At 43.0% G+C, this 22,980-nt stretch overlaps 1 protein-coding gene across 1 annotated transcript; it reads left to right on the top strand.

Annotated features, from left to right (window-relative positions):
* The first annotated feature begins 18,834 nt into the window (after positions 1–18,834).
* Positions 18,835–22,572, top strand: LOC148011066 (receptor protein kinase-like protein ZAR1). The gene is made up of 2 exons (XM_087671822.1): positions 18,835–20,856; positions 21,495–22,572. The coding sequence occupies exons 1-2, from the start codon at positions 19,356–19,358 to the stop codon at positions 22,145–22,147; spliced, it is 2,154 nt and encodes a 717-aa protein (XP_087527948.1). The 5' UTR covers positions 18,835–19,355; the 3' UTR covers positions 22,148–22,572.
* Positions 22,573–22,980: the final 408 nt, after the last annotated feature.

Genomic DNA, 22,980 nt, shown 5'->3' on the forward strand with positions numbered 1-22,980 from the left:
TCTCTTCTCTTTGCTTGCTTGGTGTGTGCTTAAGGGAGGGAGTGTGAGAGTGTGAGGGAGGGAGTGTTTGAGGGTGAGAGATCAAGGAGGTGAAGCTCCCCACCATCCTCTCTCCTCTCTTCTCTTCTCTTCTCTTCTCTTCTCTTCTCTTCTTTCGCGCGTGGCTATGGAGGATGGAGCTTGGAGGTGGAGGCTTGAGGATGCTTGAGCTTGCATCAAGGATCATAGAGCTATCGGAGTGCTTGAGACAGGAAGCAACTCAATCGGGCATCAAGGTAAGCTCATTACACTCATAGAGAGAGATAGTGTATCGGCTATGTGAGAGGTAGCCATTAGTGCTTGCTTGAAACGCTTAAACAATAAGCGGTTCGTGGGCCTTAGCGGTAGAGCTTGCGCTCGCCTCTACACTCGCATGCAAGATGACCTTACAAGAAATTTACCTACCACTTGCACAAGAGAATGACTCAAAGCATAGGTGTAGAGCGCATACTTACAAACTTACCTCATTGTAGTTGTGTTATCTTGATAAGCGAGTTCCATGATTCAAGTAATAATTCTCCTTGGTTTTCTCCACGTTCTCACATCCACCTTTGTATGTAGTGTCCTGAGGAGAAGATGAAGAAGAAGGGGAGAAGTAGAGCAAGCAAGCTTCTCAACACGTCCCTCACTCTCTCTCAACTCTACCTCAAGCATACTCCCTTAGCCTTATCTCTCACTATGAAAGGATGGATTAGGAGAAAATGGAATAGCAAATCTTCTCTCTATCAAGTCTTTCACCCTCACTCACTCTCTCCCTCTCCTTTACTCCCACAAAAGCATGAAAGGATAAGAAACTTATCCAATGAAAGGACTAGCCTAAAGAGGATGCTACTTGGAAGGATGAGGAAGCTCTATGTAAATAGCATCCCCAATTCCTATCAAGATGAGATCTTGATTATTCTAAGGAGAAGAGTCTATAGTAACTTAGGCCAATAACCTTACTCTTTAAAAAAAGAAATAAAAATGAAGGTTTAAAATCTTTCAATTAGCACCACTTTTTTCATCGTCATCCTCACCATCATCATCATTATCCATGTCAGCCCCAACATCATTATCTCCACAACATCATATCATTGTCATCTTCGAGCATACTAAGTAAATCCAAAAACAACACTAGGGACTATTTTGAATCAATCCAACACACTATGGAAGAAAAGCATGGATACATAGCTGTAAGTCATAGTAAGAGGGGGAATGCTATAAAGGCTATAAAAGCCTTAACTTGTAAGGCTTATAGACTCTTGAGTATTTTGGAGAATGCTAGGTTGAGAGTGTGTGTGTCTAGGGCTTAGGGCTTGAAGTGTCAAATCACTTCATCCCGTTATTCTCCTTGTAAAGTTACATTGTCCCCACAAATCATTCCTCGCTCCATTCGCCTACTATCAATACCAACCCCCTCTCCATTCCCTATCTTTATTTGCCCAATGACCACCTTTGCCCTTGTTGCATTTCCCACTCTCTATCCTAAATATATCCAAAATTACATAACAAATGTCCAATCTCTTTATCTTACTCATGAAGCTCACTCCTCATAATCTGAAACTTCTTCTTACTAAACCAAACCCTATATTTCCTTGAAGCTTATCCTTCTGCATCGATGAGCCTTAACTTGAGGGTGTGCAAGCCTTAGGAGAACTGTCAAAATGAGAAGTGACGTGAGGGATGTGTTAGGCAATTTTGCATGCTCAAGTTGGTTCCAAAATAAAGGAACATTAGAGTTGGACAAAAAGTAGCACATATGAGCAATGTTCCCATGATGCCAACTTAAGTCCAAGTATCTCCCTTATAATTTGAAAAGTAGTTTGACAAAATAATAATATAAACCTTAGTTGAATAATGGTAGCAACATAGATTGCACCTACTTGAGACCTAGGATCCTTGTGGACACCTTGAAAATCAAGTAGATGGACAAAGAACATAGGCTCTTGGGAGGAAATTTCAATAGGAATAATACCTCTCATGATGGCACCTACTTGAGACCTAGGATCTTTGTGGAAACCTTGAAAATCAAGTAGATGGACAAAGAACATAGGCTCTTGGTGGGAGAAGTTCATACAGGGACATTGATTTTTCATATTGAAATCCACTAAGTGCATCTAACTTGGATTGGGAAGCACAAGCTTAAATCTAAACATTGGGTGGAAGCTTGTGGATGATTTGCATGGCAAAAGTTTGTAAGACCTTTTTGTGGTTTGTGGTTTATGGTTCATAACTTGTACTTGTGTGGGCTAGAAAAGCTAAGCATTATATATCACTTGTACCTTGAAGGGACTAGTCATTAGCGCTTGCCTTTATTCAACACCCAAATAGCTCGATTTCTAGTCTTTACCTCATGTAGATTGCCTTTTACTTGAGGGAAGTCCAAAAGAATTCTTAGGGCACCCCTTGTGCACCAAAACCCTTGGGATCTAGCTTGAAGACCTTTATAGGAGTCTAAGCTTGAAGTGTGGCCCTCAACCTAATATATTGTTGGTGCAAAAACCTCAGGTAGCTTGATTTCAAGATTTACCCCAAGCTAAATTCGTGATGTTCCTTATGGTTGCTAAGACCCCTAGACTTGGTATTCATCCATCTTGGGCATGGTCATTCCTTTGCATTGAGGCTATAACACCTTTGCATTGTGCCATCTAAGCGGACAATTATCAAAGAATTTTGTATTGAGTTGAAAGCTACCTCAAGCTAGACTCAAGCTCATTGTAGCCAAAGATTTAGAGTGACTTAGTCTAGATAGACAACATAGTCTGCACATTGACTTTAAAGCTAGAGTAACCTTGCTTTGTGTTTCTAAGGCCCATATCCATGAAAATTCCTTACCTCTAGGTAAGTAGTATCTTTGAACTAGAGCCAAAATGTACAACGCTTCTTGGAGGCTTTGAAAAATGAAACATCTCCTTTGTAAGCATAATATACCTTGAAAGAGACTTAGCATTCAAAGGGTGGCACTAAAGTTGTCTTGTAGTTGACGACTTTTTGCATCTAGAGCTAAAGGTATTTGCTTCGAGGTAAACTCTACCTCAAGCCTAATACTTATTTACCTTGAGCCTAGATTTAGGATCCAATATCTTTTTTACTGCTAAGCTTAAAATATTTGACTCTCACATGATACACATGGTCATACATAGTGTACTTGAAGTTAGAGTGGCTTTGGAGAGTTCATGCAAACTTCATTTCCACCAATGAATGAGAAATCCACACTTGACTTTCAATAATATGGATGGTTTTACTTAACGATTGTAGAAAATACAAAAAGTATACGAAGAAAATTGTATATTTACCAACTTCACTATGATATAATCTATACCATGAGATTATAGATGTGAGAGCCACTCTCTTCTCCTTCATTGGCACCCATTGAAGCTAACTTCTTGATGATTGAGACCTTTCCTTTGCTTACAAAGATGCAAAGTGAGTGAGGTAAAGCCTCATGGGTTTCACAATGATACAATGTCACAAAGGATGGCCAGTACACCTACTGGGTGCTAACTCACTAAGTCAGCTAGTACAATGTAATCAAAGTATGACAATGAAATGGACAATCTAATTAGAGAGAGAGAGAGAGAGAGAGAGAGAGAGAAGTGAGAGTTGATGGAAAGAGTGAGATATCACCAAGGCCACAAAATCATTCCATTATTAAGTTGTTCATTGTACAAAGAGATGATGAATATATGTAGGAAGTAACCATAGTGATTTTGGTAAATATAATTTAAAGAATTCACTCAATCTTTAGAAAACTCCTACTTTAAAATAAACTCAATACTAAGCCCTTGCAAAGTCTAATCACAAAATCATTCCATTATTAAGTTGTTCATTGTACAAAGAGATGATGAATATATGTAGGAAGTAACCATAGTGATTTTGGTAAATATAATTTAAAGAATTCACTCAATCTTTAGAAAACTCCTACTTTAAAATAAACTCAATACTAAGCCCTTGCAAAGTCTAATCACAAAATCATTCCATTATTAAGTTGTTCATTGTACAAAGAGATGATGAATATATGTAGGAAGTAACCATAGTGATTTTGGTAAATATAATTTAAAGAATTCACTCAATCTTTAGAAAACTCCTACTTTAAAATAAACTCAATACTAAGCCCTTGCAAAGTCTAATCACAAAATCATTCCATTATTAAGTTGTTCATTGTACAAAGAGATGATGAATATATGTAGGAAGTAACCATAGTGATTTTGGTAAATATAATTTAAAGAATTCACTCAATCTTTAGAAAACTCCTACTTTAAAATAAGCTCAATACTAAGCCCTTGCAAAGTCTAATCACAGGTAATAAACACAATACAATAAGAGAGACATAAATTCTCTAGGAATGTGTGAGACAATTATGTTTGCATAGAGCTCTTTTTGACAAGACATCATAAGTGAAAGTGAAAGCTAATTTTTCTAGAAGACAGTCGCCTACTACTTTAAGAAACTTTTCTAGGACAACATAAGCCCACAACTTCTTTGGGTTGTTTAGAAAAGGAGAATTTTGGAGGAAATGCAATGATATGTCTCTTGTGCTCACTTTCTAAAAGGGAGTAGAACACACTCCAACTCAACTTTGATTTATTTCTCACATAGCTTCAACATTAGGATTATCCATTAATAAGGACTCCCTTGTCATATAATCAAACTCACATGGAAAAAGCTCTCTTATGACACAAAGCCTATTATTATATTCAATTTATGTTAGAAAGAAGTAGTAAGAAACGGAGGTTTTTAATGTGAAACAAATTGTTAGTGTCTCAAAAAACCCTTTTGAAAATTCAAAGAAGAAGGCTTGAAAGCCTTGACCTTTGCAAAATTGTTGCTTATAAATATGGCAGTTGCATGTAGCTTGGTTCAACATTCCTTCCAAAATTTGAAGCTTCAAGGTTTTTGTGTCTTGGTACCAAAAGCATATTTGTAGCGGATTGACATCACCGCCCAACAAGAAGGTGGAGAATGTCAAAAGGCATAAATAAGGGCTAAAGGCATCGCGGGCGGAGCGTTCGTAAATTGTAATTGAGCATAGCATGGTAAAGAGGGAGGCGCCGCGCGTCTGTCTAGGCCTCTATCAAAAGGCTAATAGCTATCATTCGTTCATGTTTCCTTGCCTGCAGTGATGCGGACAGAGACAAAAGTGGGTGGCAGGCTGGCTTCTGTGCGATGGATGGATGCCAGCACCACCGCCCTAAAGGCCCTTTTTTTCACCCCCAGCCTGGATAATTCGTGCATGCCCTGCGATGCGGCCTTTCTCTCGCCGTAGAGGATAATTCGTGCATCGCTCCGTTGTTGCTCTCATCATCCAGGCGCCACGCCACCAAAAGGTCTTAGTGGTGACTAGGGGCCTGTAAAACTAATTACATGATTAAAGCAAAACTATGTACCTAAAGCAATACATAATGTCTTGCTTTTGATGGAGGCAATGATAAGTCTAACTATTTATGAAAAGATAATTACATAACTAGATCAAATTATGTACCTAAAACACTACATAATGTCTTGCTTTTAATGAAGGCAATGAAAAGTATTTTCTCCTCCTCCTCCTCCTCCTCTGTGTGTGTGTGTGTGTCCTTATTTATTATTAACTATCAATAGATCAGTTCATTTGGTTTACATATAATAGTTTATGTAAAGTAATTTTACTCACTTTAACTACTTCTAATAACTCTATATGTTTATTATTTATTATTTTGGATCCTTAAGCATGGGTGTGGGACTTCAAATTGAGCCTCGTCATGGGTGTCACTTTAAATTGAGCCGCCAAATAAGTATGGCCACATCTTGAAACACAGGAGATTATCTCCAATTAGAAATGATGGTGTGCATGCAATACATCCAAGCAAAGGGTAATCAAGAATGCATGGCTACACAACAAAGGCCTAAGATGCTGTTAGGGTTTGCATAGCTTGTGTTTTGCACATTCCACCTATAAGCATATTAATTTTTCTTCATAGGAAGTGAGAGCTCCCATTGTTGAGTTTGGTACTAAGGTGAAGGTCATGAATTGCAAATTCACCCCTAATAGATTGATTGCATTTAATTAATACGTTTGTAAAATTATGTCTAATGAATTAATTCAATTTAATTAATGTCTAATTCTCTCTCTCTCTCAATATTAAGCTATTAATAAATATACTTTATTTAGTAATATATCTAGTCCTCATACTTGAGAATTGAACTACTTACGTCATCTTCGAACACTCAATTTCAAAATCAAACTTGTCAATTGTGTCCTGTGTCACATCCTTGCTCTCGTGAAGTTGATGAAATTGTCCTTCCTTGCTCTCTCATCTTGTCAATTTTAAGCTTCTCCTTAGTCTCTTGCTCAACAATTTTAAGCTTTTGCATTGCTAAATCTACTCTGTATGCCACATGGGTAAATTTTATCATGCATTCTTGGGCCTTCTTGGGACTTAAATGTTTTTACTAGTACGGTAGAATCTACTCGATTTAGAACTTGGTCGTGTGAGGATTTCTGTGTTTACTTCAAAAGGTGAAGGGGATGCAATGGCAGTGGAGAAGGAGAAGAGGAAGATGCGGGAGAGAAGAGCACACACAATGTAGGTGCTGTCCAACTAAACTGACAGCCTTATTGCACTGTCATATTATATATGAATAAAGAATGGGCGGTCACAGTATACATGGGTAGGCCTAGAGGCCTTTTACCCCAACAACCTCCCACTAAAAGGCCAATGTGGCTGGGGAGTGAAAACAAAGAAAAGAAAAAAAAAGACAAGGTGAGGAATCATGACATCTCACCCAATGCCCAATCGGAAAGCGAGCTATGCAAGAAGTGTCGAGAACCTCTACAGAAGAAGAGTCAAGCATCCTTGAATCCATGACATCTAGGAGATAAGCGATCCCGCAGCTCCATATAATGGAGCAATCCAAGAATGCTTCTCATAAAGCAAGCACAACTCATCAATGCACGGTTGTAGCGCATAGCATCACCGTAGTGCATACAAGACAGCGGAGAGCGGTCAAACTCTCCAAAGTCAATCACTGAAAGAGAGCCAACATCCTGGACACTCGTCCAATGGGGTCTTAAGACTACATGTGGCCTTAGCGAAGCAGAAGACTAACATATGGCTAGCTATTCAACCTACAAAACTCCAAGAAAACAACTCTCGTGAGCCTACAAGGGGTCTGGCAATTGACCACCAACATCCTAGCCCTAACTGCTATGCATAGCTATGTCATCTGGGCCAATAAGTGCCTCATTTTCAGCATTACAGCTTGCTGTAATGGCACTGTAGCTGCTGTAAAATCAGCCATAAAGCGCATTGAATGCTTATCAAGAGGCCTGAGATGTGTCTTCGTCTCATACAAGACAGCACAATGGCTGCGTATGGCTTGTTGGGCATCCAAATCCCATAATCTGTAGGCCTTAAAGTCACCATCTCCTTAACCAAGGAGGATACATCTACGTGTTATAGGCTCATGTGGCATACGTACAGATGCCTGGCAGCCAAACATCCTCAAGTAATCATAGGAGGGTTGCATGCCACTCCATGCAGTACAATGTGAAGATAGAAGAAGTTAATGTCATGCAAGCCATTGATTCAGATGATGATTATATACTTGCAGCTTCTTCATGCGATGCCTTACAGGCTTCTGAGATACATTCTATATATGTGCAGTGTTGGCTCTTGGATTCGGGTGCGTCCTTTCATATGACACCCTCTAGAGATTGGTTTCATACCTATCGTGTCATGTTTGGTTTTGGGCATCTTGGTGATGACATGTCTCTTGATATTGTGGGCATTGGAGATGTTAGACTGCAGTTTCCTTCTGGCAGTTCTTTTGTTTTGCATGATGTACACCATGTACCTATGTTGACTTGCAGCCTTATGTCAACAGACAGCTTGATGATGCAGGGTATTTTGTGTCTTTTGGAGACTTTGCATGGAAAATTACTTGTGGCAGGCTTGTGCTTGCAAGAGGTGCCAAGTCTAGCAACCTCTATCCCTTACTTGTATTTGGAGCTACATTGGATCATGTTTTGTCTGTGGTTTCTATTCCTCATGTATCCCTTTGGCATGCTCTAGGGCATATGTCTCTTAAAGGAATGAAAATGCTCTGTACTTTGCAATATCTTCCCCCTTTTGACTCTTCGCATTTTGATTATTGTGATCACTGTTTGTATGGCAGGCAGACTAGAAATACGCATTAAAAGTCTGGTAAGAAACGCATGGGCGAGCCCTTGGCTCTTGTGCACTCAGATGTATGTGGGCCCATGCCTTGTCAATCACTTGATGGGGCAAAGTACTTTGTTATTTTCATAGATGATTACTCACGTAAGGTTTGGGCTTATCCCATAAAGAGAAAATATGATGTCTTAGACACATTTCAGTATTGGCTTGCATTGGCAGAGAACCAGTTTGGGATAAGGCTAAAATGCCTAAGGTCAGATAATGGGGGTGAGTATGTATCACATGCTTTTGAGTAGTTTTGTGATGAGTGGGGTATTAAGCGTCAGTTGACCGCCCCTTACACCCCTCCCTAGAATGGTATGGTTGAACATATGAATAGGACCATTCATGAAAGGGTCCGTAGCATACTTAGCTAGGCTGGCTTATTGCAACACTTTTGGGCTGAGGCAGTTACTACTGCAATGCATCTCATTAACAGGTCGCCTAGCAGTGGCATAAACTTTCAGGTTGCAGAGGAGGTATGGGCAGGCAAGCCCCCCTCTTATAATTATTTGTGTGTTTTTGGATATGAGACATTCTGCCATGTGCCCAAGGACAAACGCAATAAGTTGGATCCTAAAAGTGTCAAATGCATTTTCATTGGCTACGAAGATGCAGGAGAGATGGGTTACCGTCTATGGGATCCGCAGGCACGGAAAGTGATCCACAGCCATGATGTCATCTTTCATGAGAACAAAATGCATATGCAGCTTGAGAAAGTAGTTGAGGTACGCAGAGTTATCTTTCAGGAGGAGCCACATCCTCCCGTTTAGCTCTCCATGGCCAGCTATACAGCGTGTAGCATCACCTAATGCTCATGGCACAGATGTTAGACATGCTGATGTTAGACAAGATGTCGGTCAAGCAGCAGAGCCTGGGTTGAGGCGTTCTACTAGAGATAGACGACCTCCTGACTGTTTTGCACCCTCTATATATTATGTATTGGTTACAAATGCAGGAGAGCCTCTCATTTATGATGAGGCTATGCACAGGGGTGATTGTCACTCTTGGAAGAGGGCTATGCAGTCTGAGCTTGACTCATTGCATAAGAATCAAACTTGGGATTTGGTTTCCTTGCCCCAAGGTAAGAAGGCTTTGCCATGCAAGTGGGTGTACAAGCTGAAAAGTATCCGTGGACACCCCAAGAGCCGGCATACAAGGCTCGATTGGTTGCTAAGGGTTTTAAGCAGGAGCATGGTATTGACTTTGATGAAGTCTTTTCTCATGTGATCAAGATGACGACCCTACGCTTAGTCTTGGCCTTGGTTGCACACCTTGACCTGGACTTGTACCAGATGGATGTCAAGACAACTTTTTTACATGGGGACATGCATGTTGAGATTTACATGGAGCAGCCTAAAGGCTTTGCAGACCCTGGCAGGGAACACCTAGTGTGCAAGCTAAAGAAGATTCTATATGGTTTGAAGCAGGCACCTAGGGAATGGTACCATAAGTTTGATGCATTCATGCAGTCACAGGGCTACAGCCGCAGTGCTATGGATCCGTGCTTATACACGAAGAAAGCCCGTGACAGTTCTTTATTGATTTTGGTACTCTATGTGGATGACATCCTTTTAGCAGGAACAACTCATGAGGAGCTAGATGCTCTTAAAGCTTAGCTCAAGAAGAGCTTTAGATGAAAGATTTGGGATAGACCTCTCATATACTTGGTACGCACATACAGACGGAGTACATTCATAAAGTCCTTGAGCGCTTCCGTACGCAGGATGTTAAGCCTATTGGTTGTCCATTACCTTCTCATGTGAAGGTTTCACAGGCCGGTTGTCCGCAGACAGATGAGAAGAGGGCCGAGATAGCCAAGATTTTCTATGCATCAGCTGTGGGCAGTCTTATGTATGCCATGATAGCCACCTGTCCAGATATTACTTTCGCAGTTGGGGTTGTGACATGTTATATGGCTACACCTGGCAAGAAACATTGGGATGTCGTGAAGGGTATCATGAGGTACCTGAAGGGCACATCAGATATGTGTCTTTGTTATGATAGCCATGGTACAAGAGTCGTGGGGTACACTGACTCTGATTATACAGGACATGCAGATAGTAGGAAGTCTACTTCTGGCTATGTGTTCACTTATGCTGGAGGGCTATCTCTTGGATGTCCAGGGCGCAAAAGTGTACGGACCTTTCTACTACACATAGATCGAGTATATTGCAGCCACAAAGGCTTGCAAGGAGGCTATCTAGTTAGGCCGTTTGATTGCTGACCTTGGTATGATAGATGCTATACCTACACTGCATTCAAATTATATGAGTGCGATTCAGTTGGCCATGCGAAGACGAAACATATTGGGGTGAGGTATTACTTCATTCGTGAGGTTGTTGAGGACAGGTCTGTTGACCTTGTCAAGATTTCGACTGAGCAGAATCTTGTAGACTTGCTCACGAAGAGCCTCACTATCGAGCGCTTTGCCTTCCGCAAGAGATTGATGGGTATTGGATGAGATGACGTCTTTTTTTCTCATCATGTTGTACATGTGTACTATCTTTTCTTTTTTCTCTCTCACTAGGGCAGATTCGCCTTCAAATGGGAGGTTGTTGGGGGTAAAGGCACCTCCACCTAGCCACCCGTGTATTACTACACTGACAGTACCCGCCACTACACACTGCAGGTGGCGGGCACTTGTCATAGTCACTTATTCTTTATTCTTTTAGTGACAATTTGAATAAAGGAAGGCCCAACCACACATTGTGGTTGTTGGAGTTCCCACTTTTGAGTCTCTCTCTCTTGGCTCTTGCTCTCCATTTGCCATAGCTCTCACCGCCAAGCTTCTTCCTCTTGGGTTCCACTTCCCTTTCACCAAGCACTGTCAAGAAGTCTATTGATCAAGGAGTAACCTGCAAAAAACCAAGCATCAATGAGCAATGACATCTCAATAACCAACTGCCAAGACAATGGAGCAAGCACTGCTCAAAACATGTATCTGCATCCAAGTAAATCCAAGATCCATAATCGGGGCATTAAGGGCCAAACAGTATCCGAGTTGCATAAGTGATAAGCCAACCAAATGTGAAGTGCTCCACAAAATTCTCAAATGCAAGTTGATTCAAGCCCAAACATCTGCCATACTCCAGTCGAACCCAAAAGTATCCACATTAGACATCAGTCCCATAATGGGTAGCACAGGGCATAAACCTTGTCAAGTGACATGCTAGCTGTGAAGAAAATGACAATGAACCAAGAATTGAGCACTACTCTTTGCTCAAGAAGCATCCGAGAGCATAAACATCAAAGTGGCATCATCCAAACACATCAGCATATCATCTCGAGTAGTCGGGAGCACCCATAAACCATAGGCATAACCAAACTGGAGGTAAAATAATATGCCAACCAAGGTAGCATAAATCCCAACCAACAACGAAGTGTCTGCATTCAAATCAAGGCTCAATAGCTCTCAAATAGCATATCCGGGCACAAACCAATGATGACCAAGCATCAATACATCCAACAGGATAGCCGAATGTCAACAAAGAGCATTATGCATAAGCCATCCCTGATAAAACCTTGCTGCCCAAACAATGTACAACAATAAATCCCTACATAAATCGAGCTATGGAAGCTAAAACCAAGTCCCAAAGCATCTCAAAACATTGGGCAAACATCCCCAAAGCATTTGAGCATCAAATACCAAGCCTCGGGAGCATCACATAAGCTAAGAGCATGATATTTTCTTGTTGTAAATCAAATCAGATCTATTACAAAAAATATATATATTTGACCAGAATTTGGCAGATCTAACATCACCATTGCATCAGGAGCGTGCCAAAATCCCAAGTTAGACTCTTACCTTGCCTAAATTGAGTTCTGAATGCCTGAGATATGAGAAAAAATGAAATTTTTAAGCCATATTTTGAAACACGTGCAAAAAAACGTGAGCTGCTATTGTGGGTCCTGTTGGTTATGCTGAGGATAAGGGGGAAAATGGGGGCATACAAGGTGCCCAATGAAGCCAAGGAACACCTACAAAGAGCTTATGAGGGCCGGGGAGAGGCGGGAGATGAAATCTTACCTCTAGGGGAAGAAGCCATGGTTGGCATTGAAGCTCCAAGCTCTAGGTCTTCAATCCAAACTGAAGTAATGCCAGGCCAAGCTCCATTATCAAGCTTTGATCCAAAGCTCTGATACCAATTGAAGGGGATGCAATGGCAGTGGAGAAGGAGAAGAGGAAGATACGGGAGAGAAGAGCACACACAATGTAGATGTTGTCCAACTGAACTGACAGCCTTATTGCACTATCATATTATATATGAATAAAGAATGGGCAGTCACAGTGTACACGGGCAGGCCCAAAGGCCTTTTACCCCAAAAAAAGGCAAATAAAAAATGAGATGGCGGGCATGCTATGTGTAGGTGGCTCTCTCTGATGACATTCTCGAGGAAGACCTTAGGTAGGTCTCTTCAAAGTTTAGGTCAGCTGATGCACTTTGATGCAGTCCCTATGGGTGAGGCTCTAGATGGCTGGCTTGGTGATCCCCTGAATGTTGTCGCACAAGACCTAATAGTGCTTAGACTTGGCCCCTTCTCGTCCTTCCCTCTCCCAAACATCATCTCTCTTTTTATTCTTCTTTGATATAAATTTTTGTGCCACACGGAGAACTTGAAAAATGATCCCACGACCCCTTTGTCACCCCTGAGGCCCACTGGATGAAATGCCAAAAATCCATTACATATATTTCCAAGGAATATGGTAGACAGAAAGCGTCTCAGAGAAGGCTCAATCTTGTGAATATCAGTAAAGCTCGGGCCTCCCTACTCTCTTCCTTGGCAATCAATCCAGATGATCAGGTGCTGCAGGTGTGTCTCAAGGACCTAGAAGAGTACGTCAGATTGATGGAAGAGGATGTAGTCAAGGCTGCTAGGGTGTAGCTGAGAGGACAGTGGGAAACCCTTGGAGATGGCCCTAATGAATTCTTCTTCTCCAAATTGAAAGCGAAGAAAAAAAAGGAGAATATTGCAAGCATAGAAAATCAGCAGGGTGATCTTATCTCTGAAGAGCGTGGTATTACCAGGGTCTTTAAAGACTATTTGTCGACAATCATGGGCACTGAACCTCCCACCCCACCAAATTATGCTAACAAACTAGAGGACTTTTTGCATAATACAGTCAAACAAATTGGTCATGAGCAGGCATTGCTATTGGACATACCCTTTACTTTGGCAGAGCTGAAAGAGGATGTGTTCTCCATGAAATCAGGGAAATGTCCCAGGCCAGACGCCCTGCCCGCTGAAATGTTTCAGGCATTATGGCCTACTTGCGGGGAAGATCTTGTTGACATGCTGAATCATGTTAGGAAGACTAGATTTCTAATCCCTGCTGTGAATCAAGGAGTTATTAAGCTCATACCCAAGTTACAAGACAGGAATAAGCTTGCAAGCTGGAGACTTTTAATCATGCTCAACTTTTCTTGTAAGATATTGGCCAAGGCTCTAGCTCTGCGCATCCAACACCTCTTCGCTAAGGTGATCCATAAAAGACAGTATGGTTTTGTACACGGCAGAAGAATTCATGATGCGGTTCTTAATCTCATCATCTCCATGGATTATGCTCTTAGCCTTCCAAAGGATTTTGTGCTTATCAATATGGATTGGAATAAAGCATATGACAGGATTACCTGGTCCTTCATCAATGGAATCCTATCTGTCATGAAATTTGGCCCTAGTTTCATCAATATGGTGGCTGCTCTGTTTATAATGCTTCTGCAGTCATCAACATTAATGGCACCTTCACTGCCGCCTTTGATTTGAAATGCTCCATCAAGCAGGGTTGTCCTTTAACCCCACTACTCTTTGTGCTGGTCACTGATCCTCTGCTAAGGAAGATAGATCAGGCAGTATAATCTCATGCCATAAAAAGCCTCCCTCTTCCCGATGAATCACAAATGGCTCTTCAATTTTTTGCGGATGATAATGCCTCTATTGTCGAGGCTGATAGGGAGTCAATATGCAAAGATACTAGAAATCTACTCTGAGTTTTCAGAGCTGTCGATCTCCCAAGTCAACATGAGGAAAATTGAACTGTTCGTCCTCTCTTGGCGGGAACCTAAGCCATGGATCCTGCAATTGGGATTTAAGATAGCTAAGCTTGGAGAAATTGCTAGATATCTAGGAGTCCCCATTGGGGTTGGGGTCTCTCTCAGCCAATGCTTTTCTTGGTTTTTAAGCAGGTTCCAGGAAAAAGTTTAAAAATGGATGGATGTCCCCTACTCCTTTGCAGGTATGCTAACAATTAATAGGAGTATTTTGACATCAGCTACTGTTTATGTAGGCTCTATTCTCCCATTTAGCTCTACATCATGGGAAAAAGTGAAAAAGTTGCTGAGAGCCTTTCTATGGTCCTATAAGGGCAACAGATCACAAGCCCGCATCAGTTGGCACGACCTCACGGAGGATAGGAAAAATGGCAAAGCTAGGCTTGAGAGCTTGGAAAGCAAGTCCTTGTCCTTATGCTTAACCTTGCTAAAAAGGCTAGAAAGCAATTAGCCCTGGGCTATAATTATCCGTCACACTGGATCACAACAGCCAGCCTTAAAGGGACACAGTGGGCAAAAAACTATTGGCAAGATGTCTTATCTTGCCCTCATTTGAAGGTCAAAATACCACATTCTAATATCACCCAAGCATTGGTGACCATGTGGCAGAATGTACTTTCCAGAGCTAAATGGGAATCAAGAGGTTACAGGCAGGGGGACTCTGTCCTCTATAGGAACATTTGGTTTTCATCGCATGCCTACGACCCCCCTCAGGCACCTAAACACAAGGACTCTAAACTGGCTAAGAGGCTGCATGATAAAGGGCTGGCTATTTGAAAGGACGTTTGGTGTGAGCAAGACAATCAATGGCATCAGTTGGATAGGCTAGCAGAAACCTTCAAGTTGAATACAAAGAGAGAGACTGGCTTGCTGCCATCCTAGGACAAGTCAAAGAAGGCTGGCCTACTTTTATAGTAAGGAAGGATGACTCTATCCTCAAAGATTTTCGTAGCCCATCTGGAAAGCACATTATCCAGTGCAAGTCTACGCGGGACTTGAGACCACCATCTCCAGCTATTCCCATGAATTTACAAGTCAAGTGGAGAATTGAATACCCTATGGCCCAGGTACATGGGTGGAAGAGGAGGATGAGAAGAATATGGGGCACTAACCCTTCCTTTAGACTGAACTCCTTCAGATGGCAGCTTGCTTTGAAGAAGCTTTCCTTGCGGATTCGGATCGCCTAGAGGATGAATGTTTCTCCATTGTGTGCATTTTGCGGTAGAACTCCAGCGACGGAAAAGCATTTATTTTGGGATTGTCTTTTTGTATCTCCGATTTGGAGGAAGGTCAAAAGGTGGCTCAAAGGGGCCAATTTGGTAGGCTCATTTAGCATGTCAATTGTCTTCTTTGCAAACCGAGGGGGGCTGGACGAAAGTTCCTGGAAACTGATCAGCTTGGTCTCGGCGATTGTAATCAAGTTCTATATGGTTCATGAGGAATTTTGCTCTATTTAGACCCCTAGATAGGGTTAACCCTGACTCTATGTTAGCTCACCTCAAATATGAGTTATTAGCTGTTCTCATGTCCCTAAAATCCAAGCATTGGACTTTTAGAATATTTCATAGGAAACTGAGCTCTATGGCTTAAGTGGCCACACTACATCCTAGGGATGTTGTATTTCTCTTTGCCTTTTTGATAATATATATCTCGCATTACAAAAAATCAGCATTAACTTGCAAACAATTGCAGCATCTGTAGCTTGAGCTTATGATGTACTACCAACACGCATATATAATCATCATCGTCATGACACACCAACACATGTCCCGCCCCCCACGCACCCAAAAGCATCGACTGTTGCTCACATCACCACCCTTGTTATTGCCTACTGACTGCATGTTCGTTGCCACCACGACACCAACAGCTTTGAATAATTTTATGACGTTAGTCTCCTTCAGCTACTACAAGGAGATCGTCCTCTTTGATTATCGTTGTGTCAGTTTTTGCCACATCTACACCAGTACCTCCTTCCATGTGCTTCGGCCCAGCATGACGCTTCATTCCTTTTCCGCAATCCAAACTATATGCTACAGATGGTCAAACTTCAAAGTGATTGATCTTTTGCACTTTCCTCCTACTAATGCATTCATTAAACTATTTTTATTAATAATATTATTTATATTTTTGCCTTTATTTATCTTACATGTTAAACACACAGTACACATATTCCAAAATTTCGAATCTGTAGGTTATATATTTGTCATTTAACTTCATTAAAATAATATATGCATGTAAATAAGAAACCTTAAACTCTATCTTAAACTTTTTAATACTTTCGCACATTATGTCATACATTATGATCTATAGCACTTAGCTAGAATATGTTTTATCAAAAAACATAACTACAAAACTTAATAACAAATCCATGTTTTCTATAGTTGTAATGAGGATAGTCCATTATACAAGCTAACATAACATTATAGCTGTCACAAAATCTACTACTTCCTTTTATTGATATGTTGAGGTTATAATTACTTTATTTAAATTACAAACATATTATATATTTGTAGTTATGTATGTAATATATTTGAGTCAGAAATATTGAGGGCCATCTCCAAAAAAAACCCATAGAAAAATCTCTCTCTCTCTCTCTCTCTCTCTCTCTCTCTCTCTCTCTCTCTCTCTCTCTCTCTCTCTCTCTCTCTCTCATATTTGAGGTTCAGACTTTGCATGAATAAGGACATCTTCGTTGTTGGAACACACACACACACACACACACATAGAGCTCACCAAGTAGCAATGCCTATGTTGCTCCTACAATAGACATGTATTATAATTCTTTGAAATTCTTCATTTTTAAAATCATCATTGTTCACCATTTGTGTGTGTGTGTGTGTGTGTGTGTGTGCACGTGTGCGTGCGCGTGCGCGTGCGCGTGTGCATGTGTGTGTGTGCATGCATTAGAACATAGACAACTAGAGTGTTTAGATGACCAACTAAAGAGGTTTCTCTCTAGAAAGAGAATATGAATAAATAAGCCTATCATGGTATAGTTTTGCAAGTTTCTAAATTTAGAAATTTACATATTTAGTATTCTTCTCCAACTATCCTTCTATAGCTCAGAATTTTGAGAAAATATAATTTTATGTTGAGAAAATAAAAGGTGGTCAAATCTAACTTTTGTTCACAAATTGTGAACCTTCAACTTGAAAACTATGGTCCTTCTCTAACAAGCAAGACCAAAAAACTATTGTTAAGGCCAATGGGGTTATAGCCCAGTTGGTTTGAATGCATGTATATGCATGGGGGGTCTCATTAAACAATTTTACACAAGAAAAGTTTACATAGCCAACAATGAACAACTTGAAACAACAACAACATGAACTTGTTGTACGATTTGCAATTAGAATGAACCAAGGCAAAACACATGTTACAAGAATATAAGATTTACTTTCTTTGGCCATGCGTCCAACATGACATCTTGTGTAGTGTTAGAGAGCAAGTCCCCGCAATATTAATGAAATCCATTACCCACCATAACCCAAATGTCTCCTTCCTACATCCAACCTCCCAAAGTCCACACAAAGGGCTCGACACCATGGACATAAGTAATCAAAACAATCAATACACATCACAAAGAAAGGTACTTCCAAAGGAAATGCTCTAAGACACCCACGATGCTTCTACTACAACACATGACATATGGACATATAAAGGAACACCTAAAAAATGCAAGGCCATTTCACAAATATAGAATGTCACAAATCCAAGTCAAAGAGACTACCACTCTTGCAACAATGTTAGAAAATATTTGAGTAAATGATTGGTGGATGCATGCTTTTCATGTCTATATAGCAAGTTCTTGCAACTGCACATTGTGTTCTTCACATGCCTACATAGCATCTAGTCACCAAAAAAGCAACTCTAATTTCACTTCTTTTCCATGATAAGAAAAGTTTGTACACTTAGACAAAAATGGTTGTACTTCTTTTAGCATCTCTCTAATCACTTTTTATCACAAATCTTACATTTTGGCTTGTCAGCTCTTTTCCATTACTCCAAAATGTGATTTGTTTGTTCAAGCTAAGGCATGTGTGAGTTTTGCACCTAAGCATTTTTGTATATTGAATCTAACTCCTCTCATTCCACTACTCCATTTAGGTTGTTACCACATGCTCCCAAACTCATAGTCCTATTATTGCCTTTTGAGCCAAGGCATCAAATATAAGTTTTGGACACTATTTCCCACACCCAAATCACCCTTGTTAATTATAACCAACCAATACCGAGGCATGAAATATGAATCACATAACTTTTGGACACTATTTGCTATGCACAAATTACCCTTGTGGTCAATTAAGCTACCAATCAAAATCAAAATTGTATTAGTGTGCTCTTATTGGTCCCTTTATCTTAGGTGAACGTCAGAATTGTTTGATCTTGGAGTCCAGCTCAACTTCGTTGCTTAGAGCTAAAGTTACTGCCTTTTTCCCACATGGGCCAATCCGTTTAATTAGCGACATCGTGAGACCTTCCGATGGTCCATCATCACGATCGCACGATTTCTCTTTTCCCGGGAGACGATTTACTAACCAATTAACCATGAATCCAAGTTATCCAACGGCCAGGATGTGCGCCCGCCGTCCCTCAAATGGATAGCTCCTCTTCCGAGTCGCGACCATCGTTTCCCACATCCCTCATCAGGCCTTTCCTCCCCTCTCAAACACACGCGCACATTCTCTGTCTCTCTCTCTCTCTCTCTCTCTCTCTACAGGCCCAGGGGTGTTTATGTAGGTACGAGAGGAACGGGTATCGATGGGGACGTTTAGCCTGTCTGTCCTTCGATGACTGAGCACAAAGAAACGACGAGTGTTCTCGGGGGAGGTAGCCATTTTGGCTCTACGTCTATAATCTTTGGTCGACATGTTTACTTAGTTTAAAGGCCTTAAGCAGCATAATGCAACAAAGATGCCCTTGTGCAGCACGCACAGTATGGCTCTCAAGTGGGGAGCATTTTCTCCTATCTAACAGCAACTCCGGTTAACACACTCTTAAGTGAGCCCTGTGAGATCACATGATGACAACTCGCCCTTTCTGCGAGATGCAACCCTGGGGTTTTATAAACGGGTCGCGGTACGAGGACTAGGGGATGGAGGACGGATCACGAGAAGTGGTGGGGGTTTCTAGCGTCATGTGGTGGTGGTGGTGCTGCTGCTGCTGCTGCTCAGTGCTGGTTGTAGGGGCGGTGGTGAACGAGGAAGGGCAAGCTCTGCTGCAGTTCAAAGCGGCGATGGAGCGGGACCCGAAGGGAGTTCTGAGCAACTGGAGCCCGGAGGATGAGAGGCCATGCGGGTGGGCGGGGGTGGTGTGCAGCAACCAGACCATGTACGTGGTTGGCCTGAATTTGCCCCGGGCGCAGCTACAAGGCAGCCTACCTGCCGGTCTGGGCACCGGCCTTCCCCACCTGCGCCACCTCAACCTGCACGACAACCTGCTCCAGGGCGGCCTCCCCGCCGCCCTCTTCACCCCCAACATGCAGAGCCTCTTCCTCTTCAATAATCGCCTCTCCGGGCCCCTGCCCCCCTCCCTCAACCTCTCCTCCGCCTCTCTCCAGACTCTAGACCTCTCCTCCAACTCCTTCTCGGGCCCCCTCCCCGACTCCATCGCCGCCTGCACTCGCCTCGTCTCCCTCCGCCTCAGCCACAACTCCTTCTCGGGCCCCATCCCGCTGGACCTCGGCCCCAACCTCCGGTCTCTCAAGATCTTGGATTTGTCCTCGAATCTCTTCAACGACACCATCCCGCCTAGCCTAAGCCAGTTCCAGTCCATCTCCTCTCTCAACCTCTCCCGCAACCAGCTCTCGGGTTCTATCCCGTCAACCCTGGGCAACTTGCCCCTCGACTCTGTCCTCGACCTTTCCAACAATAACCTCAGCGGCCCGATCCCGCGTATTGGAGCTCTCGGCAAGCAGGCTCAAGCCGTCTTTTCGGGCAACGCAGGCCTGTGCGGATTCCCGCTTCCATCCCCGTGCCCATCTGCCAGCTCCCCTGTTCAATCTCTCCCTCCGACGACTTCTAGCGGCAGGGGTCTCAGCAGAGCAGCCATTGTTGCCATAGTCGTGGGGGATGCGGCAGGGGTAGGGCTGGTATGTTTGGCCATTCTGTACTGCTACTGGCGGGGGTGTGGGGGCTCCAGCGATGATCAAGGCGTGACGACAAGCAAAGGGACCTCGTCGACGAGTCCAGACGGAGGCGGATCAGCAGCAGGAGCTGGCGGGGCCGCTTGGCTGTGCAATAAGAGCATACCAGACACACAATATGAGGCCTTAGAACAGGGGGAGCTCATCGCGCTCGACCAGCAGGTGAGATTCAATCTTGATGAGCTGCTGCGAGCGTCGGCCTACGTCCTGGGCAAGAGCGGGGTGGGCATTGTGTACAAGGTGATTGTCTCGGAGGAACTGATTGTGGCAGTGAGAAGGCTCGGCGATGGAGGGTCCGATAGGTTTAAGGAATTCCAAGCAGAGGTGGAGGCCATCGGGCGGATCAGGCATGCTAACATTATCAGCTTGCGAGCTTATTACTGGGCGATGGATGAGAAGCTCCTGGTGTACGACTTCATTCCCAATGGCAGCATGGGCTCTGCATTACGCGGTAAGGCAGGTGAAGTTTTGTTGGGTAAATAAAAATGTGGTCATACCTCTCTCTCTCTCTCTCTCTCTTTCTCTCTCGCTGTGAGCAAGAAGTTTTAGACAAATTCCCATTGTAATTCACACATTGTTTGTTGTGACAACAACACGAGTTTCTGAGTTTCTACGAGGGAGGGATGAGATATCTAGTTAGGTGCAATTGGGGCAGAGGAAGCTGTCGGCCCGGGGTAGAAATGTGGACCTACCTCTCTCCTTCTCTATCTTTTTGTCTGATCCACAAGATGTTTCAAACAAATCTCCACTATGTATCTCACATTGAGAATTCGGACAACATTATGAGCCTCTCGGAGCACAGAATCTCACACGTAACTGTGTGCGAGGGGGACGGGGCTGCCTGTCTTCTATCCTCCCTCTCAAACGCTCATGATGCGGAACAGTGTCCGGGCCAACAGCCCCAGATCCTTACTGCACCTAGCTAGATACGCAGTGCCTCTCGAGCACAGAAGCTCACGATGTTGAATACCAAAGGGAATAACCAGGGAAAAGTGCCCCTTCTCCGATATGGGAAAATGTTGAAAACTTTTGTGTGAGTCGCCCAGATGTTCGATTGATTTGTTGATCCGTCTGTTCTGTGCTTTGTAGGAGCCTCTCCACCCCTGTCCTGGTCGTCCAGGCTAAAGATCGCAAGGGGAACCGCGAGGGGGCTGGCCTATTTGCACGATCAATCTGCAGCTTTCACCAACATCAATGACAAGTGTGCTCATGGCGACATCAAGGCCAGCAACATTCTTCTAGGTATGGACATGGAGCCTTACGTGTCCGATTGCGGGCTGAACAGGCTCTTGGCCATCGTTGGAAGTGGCGTGCCCCCCCAAGAGAAGCCGCAGCAGAAAGTGCCCTTGCCATCCTCATCGTCATCGGGCATAGCGAGCCCAGAGTCGTATTACTACCAGGCACCCGAGGCTCGGAAGAAGCCCACGCAAAAGGGCGACGTGTACTCGTTTGGGATCATCCTCCTCGAGTTGGTGACGGGGAGGCCACACATCCAATCGCCGTCGTCCGACGTGGAGGACGTCGCCACGTGGCTGCGAGCGGCTCTGGACGGGCGGACGCCGCTGCTGCACATTGTGGACCCCCGGCTGGTGGATGAGATGCACCGCGCCGACGACATGCTGGCGCTCCTCAAGATCGCCCTTGCTTGCGTGGCCAGGATGCCCGATGAACGGCCCACCATGCGACACGTGTCGATTGCCCTGGAGGGCATGGGCATGGGCATGGAGCGTTCCGTCGCATAATCGTCCGCCGTATGACCCCACCACAGCACAGTTTTATGTAATTTGAGGATTTCATTACTTCATTCTTTCATACTAAAGTTGTGTAAGTCAAGTCAGTGCTAGGTTTCAAAAAATTCTGAAAGCGATGTATGTGTAGAAAACGACCTAGGTAGGCCGTAGGACATGCCCATGTGCGCAAGGACACACAAACTACAACGGAAAGGTCAAAGCCCCACGCATCTAAGAAGACAACAAAGTCGATAAGTTCATTCATATCACTTCACCAACAACAATGGGCAAGGCCGGTTGAAATGTATTAAAATGTAAAATGTTTCTTTACCTAGAGAGACGCTTTGGCTTACATCTTTGTTAAGCTCCTAAGATTTGTGATCAATTACATCCAATAAAAAAGTTGGAAGGCCATTAGTGCTTGCTGGGGTCTCTCTCTCTCTCTCTCTCTCTCTCTCTCCATATACCTCTCTTCAACATGCACAACTTGATAGTCCCAGGCTAAAAACAATCCTCCAACTTGTACGTTAGAATAGCATCAAGCATTGTTGCGCACCGTGTACACCATATCCACAAACAATACTTAGTACTAGTATTGTGTCCTAGATTGACCCCCACCAACAAACATGAAGTTATTTTAAACTTCACGTCTCTGAAGCATTGAACCACAAAGCATTGTTCAAATGCTACGTCTCACTTGTAGATGTGAATGCCTCTTAAGGAATGTCAAGATAGAGAGAAGCCCAAGGTTGATGGTCAGAAAAGAAAGGGGAGACAACGTAGGGTGTTTGCTATTGGTCCAAAAAAATGCAATTGAAATTTCCATGGTCTTGCTAGGGCAATTA

The sequence above is a fragment of the Lygodium microphyllum genome, chromosome 29 (genome assembly GCF_053477565.2).
Source record: "Lygodium microphyllum isolate KBCC chromosome 29, Lygodium_microphyllum_v1.1.10, whole genome shotgun sequence".
Classification (NCBI taxonomy): Eukaryota; Viridiplantae; Streptophyta; class Polypodiopsida; order Schizaeales; family Lygodiaceae; genus Lygodium; species Lygodium microphyllum.

Coding starts and splice junctions, on each gene's coding strand:
- LOC148011066 (XM_087671822.1), top strand. CDS start 19,356: ATGGAGGACGGATCACGAGAAGTGGTGGGGGTTTCTAGCGTCATGTGG. Junction 20,857..21,494: donor CATGGGCTCTGCATTACGCG/GTAAGGCAGGTG, acceptor TGTGCTTTGTAG/GAGCCTCTCCACCCCTGTCC.